Source organism: Astatotilapia calliptera, chromosome 13 (genome assembly GCF_964374335.1).
Source record: "Astatotilapia calliptera chromosome 13, fAstCal68.1, whole genome shotgun sequence".
Classification (NCBI taxonomy): Eukaryota; Metazoa; Chordata; class Actinopteri; order Cichliformes; family Cichlidae; genus Astatotilapia; species Astatotilapia calliptera.
Window position 1 is genome coordinate 15,081,870 of NC_137434.1, and position 15,396 is coordinate 15,097,265.

The 15,396-nt window shown below is 41.5% G+C and overlaps 1 protein-coding gene across 2 annotated transcripts; it reads left to right on the forward strand.

Annotated features, from left to right (window-relative positions):
• Positions 1-2,357: 2,357 nt before the first annotated feature.
• Positions 2,358-15,207, forward strand: c13h10orf71 (chromosome 13 C10orf71 homolog). Of its 2 annotated transcripts, XM_026189105.2 has the most exons (2): positions 2,358-13,307; positions 13,582-13,736. In XM_026189105.2, the coding sequence occupies exons 1-2, from the start codon at positions 2,442-2,444 to the stop codon at positions 13,600-13,602; spliced, it is 10,887 nt and encodes a 3,628-aa protein (XP_026044890.2). In that variant the 5' UTR covers positions 2,358-2,441; the 3' UTR covers positions 13,603-13,736. The 2 variants fall into 2 exon arrangements, with proteins under 2 accessions (XP_026044890.2, XP_026044887.2); XM_026189102.2 differs by having other exon boundaries at positions 2,361-15,207.
• Positions 15,208-15,396: the final 189 nt, after the last annotated feature.

Below are 15,396 nucleotides of genomic sequence, written 5' to 3' on the forward strand. Positions count from 1 at the left end.
AGGGGTTTTTTGGATTTCTGAGAGCTGAAGCTGTGAGAGGGGACAGATCAGATCAGCGTCAAAGGCTTTTTTAAAGAGATGAAACACTTTTGAGGAGTTTACAACAAGGCGCAAATTATGGAATATAAAACTCAAAGGTAAGACAAGAATCTCAGTGTGCATTCTTGTTCATATTTGAAAGAAATACATGAAAAATGCCCCCAAAAAACATGACCATAACAGATGTACATAACATTACTCTTAAGCTTGGAATTTCAATGATTTTCACACAGATAAGAAAGGTAAGAGATAAGAAAATCTCTGATCCCATTTGTAAAAAGGTAATACAAATTGACTTACTGAAGCTACTGTGCAGTGTTTAGCTGCACTTATAGAATTTGGTTTTGTTCCACTGAAACTTGCTGACATCAGCAAACATTTACTGTTATCCTTTGAGAAGGTACAGAGACATTCCTGTTCAGTCTTCCTTTGGACTGGATTGGAGTCCCATCTGAAAACGAGTCATCTTTGGTGTCAGGTTTAAGCTGGAGACCCGTCACTGCACAAAAATAAACCTGTCACATGCAAGAATGGGCTGAAATCAAGCTGGCAGTTTTACAAGACACCACTGCAAAAAAAAAAAAAAAAAAAAATGCAGCTGAATGAGGGATGGCTATCAAAATTGTGCACGTCTTTAATGCTTCTTTTTTAAGAAGTCTCTCTCTATATACCAAATGTTTTGTTTGAGTCAAGACAGACAGGGATGAAAACAAAAATCTAAAATGTTTTAATTGCTTTGATCGTTTTCTCAATGTTTCTTTTAATACACTGAAAGAAGATACTTGCTGTGAGTGTACTGGGACAATGCAAAGACATGGAACATGTGGCCTTGTTCAAGCTACTGCGTTTTTGTTTTTTTGTTTTTTTTGCTTAATAGAGAAACGTGTTGCATTATAGTTTTAAACTTCTTTTTATTTCTGCGTCGCTCTTATTAGATGCTGATGTAGTCGGTCAGTACAGCAGTGTGGTGAGTAACTGTGTTATAGATGTGTATCAGATGGATAGCCTCCAGGTCAAAAGATATTAATGAACCACTGAGTACTCTGAGCAAGGTGATGGCTGCTTGGCAGCTGCATAGTATTTAACCAAAATATACCCATGATATTACCCATTTACAGTACAACAGAAGAAGAATGTGATACCTCACCTATATCCTGCAGCCGGGAAGAAACAAACTACATTATTGCAGATATGTTAAACTATATTTTAATATATAACCCAGGGTTTGTGATTTGTAGAATTGTGGATATATTTTCTAATTCAGTTTAGTGAATTTTGAAGCCCACCACAAGAAGTTCATGAGTGTAAATAATAGGAAAAGTAAAGCTTCTGTGTCAGCTGTTCTACTACTTAGATCTTACATGTGGCCTTGGATGTTTTGAGTTTCATTTAGATTAAGGCTTTGCATGTTTATTTATGAAAGAAGAACATTCTTTGTAATTAATGATAATTTAAAGGAGTCTAAATGACATATAGTTTGTTTGAAAAAATCGATAACAGATTATGCACTTTACTGGCAGTAGATTAGGTAATTTATACATGTAAAATCCCAGAATAGTAAGAGCTATGCTTAAGGATATTATAATCTAATTTTCACCCCCTATGTAAAGAAAAAAAAGTTTCAGTGTCACACTTGACAAGTCCTAATAAGATGTTTTCCCTCTTTGACTAGACAGGAAACAGGCTGATTGAAGATCAGCAGCATTAGTGACTTGAAAATGTGACATTATGTGCTCATTTCAAGCTCTGATTACTCAGTTTCTGTCTTGCACTGCGAAGTCAATTTGTGGTGCATGCGTGCCCATCTAAATTTGTACAGATGCATCTTGATTACCCTAAATAACTCACGTGAGGCTGTCTTCGCCGCGCCTAGCAACAGTGTAGTTTTATTCACAACATGTCTCTGATCTCTGAAGGTCACGGTGATTGAGTGGAAGGATTTACAGCGCTGTTTTCAGAACCACATACAGTACATTGTGGCTTAATGCAAAAGAAAATTTAAACGTATCAAGACCAGCAACCAAAAACTTAAGCACCACAACAAATGACATAGGAGGGAATATTGTATATATTTTAGTCTTTGGATAAGTTTGCAATAAATTGAGCAAAATAGTGTTATGAAACTGTGTTTTATACAGTGATGGATTACAGCACTCATCCTAGCCTATTTCCCATTTCCTTTTTCTTCTAGGAAAACAACAAACTCTGGGATTGTTTTGGAGACAGGCCAGCTAAATGGCATGATGCCGTAGGAGCTACTGGCTTTACAAAATCCTGACCCAGGGCCCTAAATTCTGGGTGCAGCAGCTCCAGCAGCAGGCAGAGTGTGTAATTTTGAGGTCTATGTTTGCATGAATGTTTGAACAACTGAAGGCAGACATTTTTGTTTGCAATTCTGCATCATGACCTCCGTTGAGAAGCGCCGCTCTGGCCGAAAGAGTGGCGGGCATCGAAGGCACAGCGATGGAGGCTACAGCGACACCTCCAGCGGTGGGTCCTTCTTGGATGAGAATGACCGTGAGGTCTGCAGTCTGACAGACAGGGCATTCAGGAGTCTCTGTATCGGCGATGAAGCTGTTTATAATGACTCAGACCTAAGTCTGTCTTCACCCTGCACTCAGAGAGACAGACAGCTGGCCTTTAGCCAGAGCGGACAGGACAGAGAGGACGGAGAGGACAGAGAAAGGGAAGAACTTAAGAGAGCTGCACGTGAGAACTTCAGCCTCAAGGTGCAGCAGTATGGACAGGACTGGAGCCATGGAAGAATGTATGGAGGTGAGATTCACAGAGATCCACAATGGGAGGTTCATGGAGAAAGGACACAGGGGAGGATTTCTGCCACATTCCAGCACTCCGTTGTGGAAACCTCTCAAAAGGAAACATCTTTAAAGGAGGAACGGCTCAACTTTCTCAGCAATGGAGCCACAGAGTTGAGTTCACAGCAACGCAAAAGCAACTCCAGAGTTTCCTCTCTCATCAGAGCATTTAATTCTGAGCGAAACAGGGATGGAGTAGGAATGGATGACAAAATCAGAGAGTGGAAAGATGAGACGAGCTGGGACAAATCAGCTCTAATGAGTATCCAGAGGGAACTTTCTGAATTCTCTACATCATACCAGCAAAATTTTCACAGCAGTCATTTCCCCTCTTCTGGTTCATTCTCATATGGAGACAACAACCTCCACTCCTTTGGATCTGATGTAGCAGCAGTGTCTCACAGTTCTGCATCTTCTTTTATGAGATCTTCACACAATAAACAGAGCATGTGCACACAGGTCAACTGCAACTCTAATGTCTTTATACACAGCGAGTTTAGTCCCTTCAAGGTGTGGAGGGACCATAACAGGTTTCCCTTCCAGCAAGGACAAATCTCAGGCTTTATGCACCGTTCCGAGTTCGCTAAATGGTATGAGACACCTATGTACAAGGAGCCTTCACAGATGGGTCAACCACAGGGTCATTATACAGGTATCAGACGGCCAAGGAGTAACTTGGCACCCATGATTTCACCATCTCTTCCACGTTCCACCTCGACATCTACAGTGCTACAGAACGCTTCAGCTGTGGAGAAACGCTGTGAGTCAGAGTTGGCAGGTAATTACCCGTACAGAAAAAGAAGCCAGAGTGTGGGAACCAACAGGCTTCCGTCCCATCGCCCATCGACTGCATCACCCACCATTGAGATGTCTCGACGTGTGAGGGACACCATCAGCTCTGTCAAAGCCCTCCAGCAGAAAATCAAAATGATGGCAGAGCAAAATATTACTACGGAAGTGACAGAAAACCAACAAACAGTACTTTACAGAAAAGAAAATGTAAGTCTTGGCAATAATGCAGTAACAGTGGCACCTAACGCTATTGGCAGTAACACAAGCACCACGCCATTTAACATCAGCCAGCTGCTGACACCTCTGGTCCATGCACATCAAGAAGCTGTTTCTTCTGATCTCCAACATTATGCAACTTCTCCTCAACCTGTAGAGCATTCTCCAGTACGAGCTGAAAGCAGGGGTGTGACTCCCGACATTAGGATGTCCACCTACAAATCCAGAGCCACGAGTCTGCTCTTCAATCTCAAAGACAACAGAAAACGAGTAAAAAGCACCTACAGTCCTACCAAATTTAAAGCAGCGGAGACGTCTGAGAACAACAAACAGCCACCAACGCACGAGTCTAGAGATACTGTGATAGATATCCCTGAATTTCCAGATTCAGAAATTCAATTTTCACAGCTACAAGAATCCAGCAGGACAAATGCTGCTATGAACCAGTATCGCATCCCAGAACTGTCACTTACAATGTCAAATTCTCAACCTGTAATGGCAACTACAGGCCAATATGCAGAATACTCTTTAAGCGATTACCAGAGAGCTCAGATGCAAGCCCAGATGGTTCATCACTCTGGGTTTACTGGATTTTTACCTGAAAACTACACCGGCAATAAGCTGGCTAATGGACAGAATCTCCATGAAGATTTAGCATCATTTGCTCCCTATAGGCAGGATACTATGGCTGATGTAGGAACGTTGGGAGGGGCTTTATACACACATAAAACACCTTATTCAGCTACAGAAACACCAAGGCTAAATGCTGACAACAATCAAAGTGGAGAATATTTAATAAGCAAGCCAAACATTGAACAACCTTTTAATGAAACAGTGGGAAGGCTATTCACAAAGGTGGAGAAATGTGAGCAGCTCAAACACAACAAACATGATTACAGTAATGTCTCCTTACAGGATAAGTGGAGGCAGACAAACAGCCAAGATACAGAAAAGCTCAGCATGAATGCAACTATCTCTCCATGGAAACAAGAAACAGCTACTTTAATGGAAAAGACAAGGCAAGAAAGTCACCAGGACAAAAGAGTGCTTCAAACACATTCTGGATGTAATGAGAAAACTGATTTGAAAGATCATTATTTTAAACAGGATTATAACAAATATAATGACAATGAATGTATAAGCCATCAGATGTTTTCTTCTGCTAAAGACAAACATATAGGCATGGGTGAAACAAGTCAAAGAAAACAATATATGCAAATTCCAAGGGGACACGAGGTCCAGAGTCTTCAGCCTTCAGAAGTGAAACCACAGTCTGAACATAATATACACATAAATTCATTTAACCCAGACAAAACATCTGCCCCCCAAATAGCAGAGCAGATGACGGAGAGACAGTTTGCTGAGGTCAAGGCTAAACAGGTCATGGCAGAACATATAAAATCCCACCACACCCAGGCAGAGGTGGCAAAAGTTCAGCAGGGGGCTCAAGTGGAGCAGCCTAAAGCAGAACCCTCTAAGTTAATTTTAGCAGGGCAGAATGATTCGCAGAAAGACGCAGCAGAGCGGGTCAAATCAGGACTAATAAAGGAGGAGAGAGGGAAACAACCCCAAGCAGAACATATTAAAGAAAATAAAGAGGAGAAGATAAAAGGAGAACAAACAAGACAGTTCAGAAAAAAACAACCAGAGCTTGCCAGAGAGGAGCAGACAAAGGCTGAACAAACCAGAGTACACGAGGTAAGGGATGAGCCAAGAAATATCACAGAGGAAGCAAGAGCTGAGCACATTAAAAAGGAGCAGGGTAAGCAGGTCAAAGCGGAACGAGCTGAAACAGAGAAGCTAAAAGAAGAGCACATAAAAACTGAACTGGCAAAAACCGAGCAGGCTTGGCAGACGAGAATAGAGGAAGCTAAAACTGAACAGGCCACAGAAAATTGGATCAATGTAGCACAAGTCCAGCAAATGGAGGTAACCACTGAACAAGTTAAGAAAGAGCAGACAGAAACAGAACAATCTGGAACAGAAAAGGTTAATGTAAAAACGGCCGGGGCGGAAAAAACAGAGCATGCAAAAGAGCAGCAAACTGAAGCAAAAGAAGTGAAGACAAATGTAGCTGAAGTGGAGAAGATCCAAACAGACCACATTAAAGCTGGGAGTTTCCGAAAAGCAAAGGAAGTAAAAGCTTCAGTTCATGTGAATATAGAGCAGTCTACAACAGGAACAAGCACAACGCAAGATGCTAAACCTGAAGTTGGAAAAGCAGAATGGGCAAAGCAGGAGCGAGCTAAAGCAGAGCTTATAAAAGCAGAAAGCATGCAGGAAATGTCAGCTAAACTCACAGCTAAACTAACGGCTGCACAACTGGTCAAAAGTGAGCCAGATAAAGTCAAGCAAGTCAAGACCGAGCTAGCTAAAGCTAAAGCAGAGTTAGCCAAAATAAAAGAGAAAATGAGATGTGAGCAAAAAGAGAAAGGCAGACATGCCATCATCATAAAAGAGGATGGCACTTCAAAGAACGATGTTCCTTTAAAGTTAAATATAAATGAAAAAGAGAATTACTTAAAGAAAGATAAGGAAGTTCAAAAGCGTCACCAGGAAGAAACAGTTATCAGAAAAGACAATGATCAATCCAGCAGAGGCAGTGATGATTATGAACATCTGAGAGAGAAATATGGCTGTACTAACAGAATTTCAACAGACAAAAACAATTCATCAGTGACAGGGAATGTCTTATTAAATGGTCCTTATGAAAAGCAAGTTTTACCTCCTAATAAAGTTGAGAAAGTAAATAAGGAGAAATCAACAGAAGAACACAGTCCTACAAGCAGATTTATCACAGCTAACCAAAAAAATATAGAGGAAGTAGGTGGCTTTAAATCCAGTGAAGTCTCTGAAAGTCAGCCTGTTTACAATGTGTCAGCCAAAGAATCCAAATTACCCAGTGCCAATTATTCTGTAACTAATGTAAATAACAGAGCAAATTTTGACACTGTTAGCGATAACATGAAGGACAACAGTGTTGAAAAATTGGAAAAATGCACCCCTGTGAAAGACACTGAGGTTTCACAGCAAAGAGATTCTGATTGGGTGAAACTGCTACCCCATGAAAGGAAACCTAAGTCAGCTGAGCACAATGTAGGCCCAAGTAAAGATCAGCATTTTATGCCTCCCAAATCACTGTCTCATAAAGAAAGAGCCATGACCAAGCAAGAGATTCTGACTTCCAAGATAAAAGCTCATGCTGAAAAGGAAATTTCAGCAATTAAAGAAAAGGGCTGTGCTATACGAGATGGATTCATATCCAAAAATTCTTCCAAGCAATTAGCTGGTAGTCAGACAGTTAAGATACGACAGAGACCGCCATCGCAGGAGGCGTCTAAAAAGCATGAAAGTATAATGCCCAGTAATGCAACACTGAAACCTCAGATGGGATCTTTAGGAGTACAGATGGACCGTGTCAAGTCTGTTTCACCTTCAAGCTCTGCTACTATACCAGTTAAATCTGCAGCAACCACCACTCATAATATCATGAGCACAACTGAATGCTTGCTACAAAATCAAAAGCTGGAGTCCAAACCAATGCAAAATAAAGAGCAGCCACTCACGATCAACCAAGAAGAACAGAAAGCAGTTTATGCAGAAATATCTGGAAAACCAAAAGATGGAGGTAAAGACTCTTCAGATATAAAAGCTGACATTCCCAACAAAAAGGAAGAAGATCCTGCAGACACCACCTGTGTCAATGCTGCAAGCTCCAAACCTGTGATGACAGAAAAGGCTGAAAGTAAAGAAGAAGCTTATGTAGACTTAGCACCTTCACTAAACATTGTCTTTGGTCAGAAAAAAGAACCTGCAGCTGATCATAGCTTGCAGATTATGGGAATAATGGTAACTGTACACGAAAGAAAGCCAACTGTGAACACTGGTCAAGGGAATAACAATGCTCAAAACCATCTGAATGTAACAGAGAAAGAGAACAACAGTTCAGAACTGGATAAGTGTTCTCCCAACTCATGTCTAGAATTAACTGAAAGAAACACATCTTCAAATGAGGTCATAAAGAAAAATAACACGCAGGAAACAGAAGATCAGGCTAAATTTGTTAGAGAAAGTCATCCTGAAAATGTGCAAGAAACACCACTCTCAGAAGCAGTAAAGAACAATATGAAGATGTGTCAGGAAAGGACACATCCACAGCAGGATGGTTCTACTATGAATACAAAACCTCAGGGGGAAACACAGCCAGAAACCTTGACCAAAAAAGGTACCATCACTGTACCCGCTAAAAATACAGTGCCAGGTGAAACTCAACCCCTTCACCACAAAGAGGACATAAAAGCAAGACAAGGAAAGGATGACAACACAGATAAAATGCTAAGAGAGAGGACAGATGAAGAGAAAAATCCACAAAAAGTGCAAACAGCTCATAGCAATGAGAACTTAGCTGTCACAACAGTGAACACTGGAATCAACAACATGAATGATGCTGAAATGCTGATAAAGCAGGTCGCTAAGCAAGTTCTGAAAGAAGATATGACAAATGTGGACAATCAGGCCAGCATCAGCAATGTAGATGGCAAAACAGCACCGCTACTTGAGGAAAACAAACATGACTCTATAGTTCCAAAAATGTTAAACACCAGTCCTTCCAACAAGTTATTCAAAAATGAAAACACACATGGATCACACAAATTTCAATATAATGACAACCAAATCAGGGATAATAAAAAAGAGAACGATAACGTGCACATTGACAGCATCGCCATCAGAGTTGTACCATCAGTAACTGAGACGGATAACATGGCGATAGTTGGAAAAGAAGATGGTGCAACTTTGCCATTTGATCGAGTGCAAGGTAATAAAGAGAAAGAAGTTACATCATCTAGTTGCCAAGAAAAAGTTATCACTTTAAGCACAGAAGAACAAGCATGCACTGAGAGATCTAGTTCTGATGACACACATGTGCTGTCCAGTGTTAGAAAACTGTCTGATTCGCTGAAATTTAGCAATCAACAGAATAGCAACAATGCAACAAGCGAGAATACTCAATCTGAGAATGAAGAGCTTGAAAAAGTAAAGAAATGTGAGGAACTGGTGGGTGAATCAAGTGAACAACAAGCAAATGGAGACTACTTTCAAGTACAAGGGATAACAGAAACCAGTAATGAGCCACAGTACAATAGCAAAACTGATAGAGATGCATCAGAGGGAAGGGGACTTCCAGGGTTACCACCAAACAGAACAGCTGCCAGCAATGAAACACACAATGAAGGAAAGATTGAAGCCTTTGTGTTCACTGTGGATCAAAGTAAAAGAAAAACAACCGATTCAAGTACAGTTCAAGATGAAGATGCTAAAAGGAAAAATTGGGACGCAGAAGATAAGCTAGAATCAAAACAGACAGACAGATCTAGGAAGAGATGGAATAATAATGAAAATGCTAAGGCAGAACAAGCTAATCACATTAGAAAACAAACTGAGAACCACTCCACTGTATCGACAACCGAAAGACAAAGTTCAAGAAATTCATTCCCAGCAAGGGAGAGCACATTTCAAGAAAAACCTGAAGTTAAAACAAAACCAAAAGGAAAGCTATCCACAACACCAGAGATATCAGCAATTGCAGACTATGCAAGGTTAAAAGTAATTGTTTCAGAGGACAGAGAAGCAAATACTTTTCAGGAATACCCACCCAACAAAAAGGAAGGATTCTTTCCACTAATACAGACCCGTCATAGCAGACGTCCTGTGTTTACTACTGACCCACATGAGAACTCTGTAAAAGAGAAAAGTTTGCCAGATAAGACAGAAATGAGTGCTAAGGTGAATAAAGTACCCAAACTACTAGTATTTCCCATCACAGACAAAGAGCATCAAAGAACAGGGATGTTCAAACTGGGAGAAAAAGAAAGACAAGATTCCAAAGTGAAGAAAAGCCCGGCAGACAATGCAGCAAAATATACCCAACACAAAGAAAGGAACCATTCACCAAAAACTCAGACAATACAAATATCTGAAGCTGGCTCCCAAAAGGGATACCAAGAAGATCAAACCGTTTGTCAGCCAAATAGTCATTCTTTGCAACCAGCAACATCATCTTTTGTAGTTAACGACTCTCTACATCCAACCATGGAGCAAATGCGCAACAGGAAAGAAAATTTTACCCAACAAATGCAAGATGGGAGATTTGAAAAACATCAAAATAAAGACCTGGGGCCTAAGACTGACGATGAGAGGACAGAAAAACTAAAAGAAGAAAGTCTTGAAACTCAGCATGGAATAATCATAGCAAAGCAGCAGCGTACGAAAAAACAATTAGAAGAAGAGCAAGCATTCATGTCTGAAGAGATAAAAAGAGAAGAAGACATGAAAATAAAGCATATATTGGATGAGAGTAGAGCTTCTCTGGCTGAAGAAGAGAGGAGAGCCACTCAGAGAGAAGAGGAGAGGAGAGCAAAAGAGCGTGAGGCCGTAGCTATTAAGATCAAGGAGAGGCGAGAGAAGCAGAGGGAAGCAGAGAGATCAGATGAAGAAACAAAATTCAAACAGAAAGAAGAGGATATTAGAGCAGAACAAAGAGAAGAAAAAGTGAGAATGAAAGAAATTGAGGAAAAGAAGAACAGAAGAATAGAGGAGCAACAGAGAGCTGCACAAGAAGAGCAACAGAGGAAAGCTGCACAAGAAGAGCAGCAAAAAAGAGCTGCACAAGAAGAGCAACAAAGAAAAGCTGCACAAGAAGAGCAACAAAGAAGAGCTGTGTATGAAGAGCAGCAAAAAAGAGCTGCACAAGAAGAGCAACAAAGAAAAGCTGCACAAGAAGAGCAGCAAAAAAGAGCTGCACAAGAAGAGCAGCAAAAAAGAGCTGCACAAGAAGAGCAACAAAGAAGAGCTGTGTATGAAGAGCAACAAAAAAGAGCTGTGCAAGAAGAGCAACTAAGAAGAGCACAAGAAGAAAAACAGAGAGCTGCAGAAGAACTGAAAAGAAGAGCTGCACAAGAAGCGCATCAAAGGAGAGCTGTACAAGAAGAGCAACAAAGGAGAGCTGCACAAGAAGAGCAACAAAGGAGAGCTGCACAAGAAGAGCAACAGAGAAGAGCTGTGTATGAAGAGCATCAAACAATAGCACAAGAAGAAAAACAGAGGGTTGAAGAAGAACTGAAGAGAAGAGCTGCACAAGAAGAGCAACAAAGGAGAGCTGCACAAGAAGAGCAACAGAGAAGAGCTGTGCATGAAGAGCAACTAAGAATAGCACAAGAAGAAAAACAGTGGGTTGCTGAAGACCTTACAAGAAGAGCTGCACAAGAAGAGCAACAAAGGAGAGCTGCACAAGAAAAGCAACAGAAAAGAGCTGCACAAGAAGAGCAACAAAGGAGAGCTGCACAAGAAGAGCAACAAAGGAGAGCTGCACAAGAAGAGCAACAAAGGAGAGCTGCACAAGACGAGCAACAGAGAAGAGCTGTACAAGAAGAGCAACAAAGGAGAGCTGCACAAGAAGAGCAGCAGAGAAGAGCTGCACAAGAAGAGCAACAAAGGAGAGCTGCACAAGAAGAGCAACAGAGAAGAGCTGTGCATGAAGAGCAACTAAGAATAGCACAAGAAGAAAAACAGTGGGTTGCTGAAGACCTTACAAGAAGAGCTGCACAAGAAGAGCAACAAATGAAAGCTGCACAAGAAAAGCAACAGAAAAGAGCTGCAGAAGAAGAGCAACAAAGGAGAGCTGCACAAGACGAGCAACAAAAAAGAGCTGCACAAGAAGAGCAACAAAGGAGAGCTGCACAAGAAGAGCAACAGAAAAGAGCTGTACAAGAAGAGCAACAAAGAAGAGCTGCACAAGAAGAGCAACAAAGGAGAGCTGCACAAGAAGAGCAACAAAGGAGAGCTGCACAAGAAGAGCAACAAAGGAGAGCTGCACAAGAAGAGCAACAGAGAAGAGCTGTACAAGAAGAGCAACAAAGGAGAGCTGCACAAGACGAGCAACAAAGAAGAGCTGTGCATGAAGAGCAACTGAGAGTAGCACAAGAAAAACAAAGGGCTGCCGAAGAACTGAAAAGAAGAGCTGCACAAGAAGAGCAACAGAGGAAAACTACACAAGAAAAGCTACAGAGAGCTGCAGAAGAAGAGCTACAGATGAGAGTAGCTCAAAGAGAGCAACAAAGGAGAGCATTTCAGGAGATTCAACAGAGGAAAGCAGCTTTGATTGAGGAACAACGACAGATTGAGGAGAAGATACTTGCCAATACTGAGGCAGACAATAAAAGAAAACCAAGAGAAGGAGATAAAGTTTTGCATATTTCAGAAGAGGAAAGGATTGAACAGATACAAATGGAAGAGCAAAAGAGACAAAGGCAGAAAAAGGAAGAATGGATGAGAACTCAAACAGGGGAGGCAGAAATGAGAGCTGTAGAAAGAGTAAACATCATAAAGGAAGAAAAGCAAGCCAACGAGAGACCTAAACTTCATGAAAACAGCCAAGAAGCACTGAAAAATGAGATGAGAGTGGAAAAAGAAGGCATGCTAGCTCAAAGAGAGAATAACATCAAGGCTAACAAGAGGGAAGAAGAAAAGGTAACAGCTGACAGTGAGAAGGTGAGAGATAATCGGAGAGAGGAAAAAAGAGTAGCACAGGTGGATGCTCTCCAGTACTATGCCATTACTTCAACAGAATCAGAGACAAAACAAAGAGAAAGGCAACTATGCTCCCCTTCACCCTCCCAACAAAGAAACAATCTATCAGAAAATGAGTCAACTGAGTCCCACGGGTCCCACACGAGATCTTATAGACCTCATGCCCCTGCATCTCCAGCTCCATCTCTGCCCCGATCCAACACTTCCTCACCTGCTCTAGGAGTCAAGCCCTTAATGTTCAGAGTAAAGGACAACACCTTCAGAGGTTCCGCTTCCACCAAATCGGTTAAGCCACGATTCTATAAGAGCTTTGGAGACGATGTCCGGGTGGGTTCACCCAGTGACAGGGGATTAGAGAAAAGAGAGGAAGGACAGGAGAAAATAAGACACAGTGCTGGAACTCCTGTCCAGCATCACACAGGTTTAAATAGACTCACTGCTGTCAGTGAATCTTCAACTTTCCAGTCAGCATCTTCACCACAGGATCACTCAGCCCCTATCCCTCATTATAGGCCCTATTCCAGGAGAAGCATTGCTATGGAGGAAGATGACTCACGCTCTCTTATCAGCAATATGTCTGAAGATGTGGAAAGTTTTGCCACCAGTGCAGCAGACCTTGCAGACATACGAGGTCTTTATGACTACGAGAGACCAGAATCAGCATGTAGCTTCAGCAGTGATGTGTCCCGTTCTTTGGGCAAGCCTCCAGCTGTTCCCCCAAAGAGCGAGAAAGCCCTACGGAGGGCTCAAAGGCTAACTACCCGGAGAATGAAGAAAGAGTTGTCCAAAGTTGGCGCAGACAGCCTTTCTGGAGTTGAGAAAGATGTCTCCACTATTCGTTCCTCTTCATCCACTGAGGTACGATCCTCTAATCGCCATGCTATGGCTTCCCCTCATTTTTCCTCACCTGTCTCCCTTGCTAATGCTCCTGTGTCAGGGTCCAGCTTGCCTTCCACCCATACAGAACACCACTCTTTCCACGCTTCCCCTCATGCCACTGGTCCTATTTCTATCCCTCATACTGCCGCCGTTTCCCTCCCTGGTGTGTCTCATTATGCTACTGGCCCTGCTTCCCATACTGCTGCTCCTAAGACTGTTGCTCATGTTCCCTCTTCTCCCACTTTCCACCAAGCCCACCACCCAGCTCCAGTGACACAGTATCATGTAGAGTCAAGCTATCCCCAGGCCTACCCTCTGACCCAGCGCAAGGTGCTGCAAGACCCCGGTTCTGGTCAGTATTTTGTAGTGGACCTGCCTGTTCAAGTGAAAAAGAAGACTTTCTTTGACCCACAGACAGGAAAGTATATCCAACTGAATGTGCGCGAGTCTGGCAAGAGCATCTCACAACCTCAACCCCAGCAAACATGCCCACAGCCTGAGATGCAGATCAAGTCCCAGCAACAGCCCTTCTCCCAGACTTTTCCTGCTGGCAAACCCTTTGTGCTTTATCAAGGGTCCCACGGTTATCCCCAACACTACCAGCCTGCAAGTATCAATTCCCTGCGTCCCAACAAGTCGCAGGTTCCTGCAACTCTCCACCAGAACCAGCAGCCTGGACATCAGGCTTTTGAACTGGGACAAAACTCTGAAGGGCATCGCTACAGTCCAGAGAAGACCCCGTACATGGACACGGTTAATGACAAAGACAAAACATATAACACAATTTACAGCACACATGGCTCATATGAGTCGTTCCCAGAGTGTGACACAAACAGCCAGCTTGCAGGAAGCTCAGTTTGTGAAAATGATAACTCAGCCCACTCGCAATATAATCCTCGTGATATAATAGCTATGAGTGAACTGGAGGACTTTATGGAGGTGTCTGATTGGTGAGAGTAAAAACTGATATTAAATATTTAATAAAGTAAAGAGTGAATGGATCATAATATACATGATTTTAAGTGGTTGCAAATGACTTTTTCAAGTGAAAATAGTCTCAGAATGTTTTTGGTTTGTAGTTTTAATAAGTCTCTATAGCAAACTGTTATATTGTTTCTGCTTTTGGAGATTCGCTGTTGATTTACTTGTTTTACAGAGTTCACCATTCCATTTGACTTTGAATGTGAGAAGCTAAGCTATGCTTCTTGTGTAAACAGTGTCATTAGCACTGCCTGTTCAACCTAACTGCATTTTATTATATATCATACGGTATATCAAAAGTTGTTTGGAAAAACTTTTGCTACTGACAAGCCTGCTTTACCTTTAAGCACAAATTGGAGATTTTGAGATTCAGAAGCATAGTTTTTTAATTCAGCCATGTATGAAGTGAAAAAATGGTGATGTGGCTGTTGCTGTTTTTAAGAATTAATATCATACAGTAGTCTATTTTTATAGCTGAATGTTTGTAAAAATTGTTTGGTTGCTGTGAAACAGTAGCGTGAAATGGGCTGAATCAGATAATAATCGATTAATAATTTCTCATCACGGTGTATTTTAAACCTCTTTGTAAAAGTTAGAAATAACCCAAAAGGAAAAGATAAAAAGGTTCATGCAAGAGGCTGATTTTATTTTACAACCATAATATAATGTAATATAATGACATCTTGTTCTGACTTCTGAAATGTACCCTGGGCCTGAGTGATTCAAAATGAAGAGTCTTTTTATGATTGCATAAGACAATTACAATGTGCTATTGTAATGTGCAGTAATATGTCCTGAGAGATAAAGGAAAATAACACTTTGTTGATGGCATTTATTTTGTGTCCTTTTTACTGTATGAAGCAATCCAAATGTTTAAATCTTTTAATATTATACCCACGAGAGTGTGAAAATGTGCCTTCTTTTATTTCCCTTGATCCACACACTCCAATTAAATGTACGGTGCTGTGGTGAGAATGCATGCCTATACTCTCCAGTTTAACATAACCATACAGCTGATCCCCTGAGAAGCAGTAACCTGCTTTGACCACTGTGGGGCAGAGCAGAGTGCTTCATCTGCTGGAGCAAA

Coding starts and splice junctions, on each gene's coding strand:
- c13h10orf71 (XM_026189102.2), top strand. CDS start 2,442: ATGACCTCCGTTGAGAAGCGCCGCTCTGGCCGAAAGAGTGGCGGGCAT.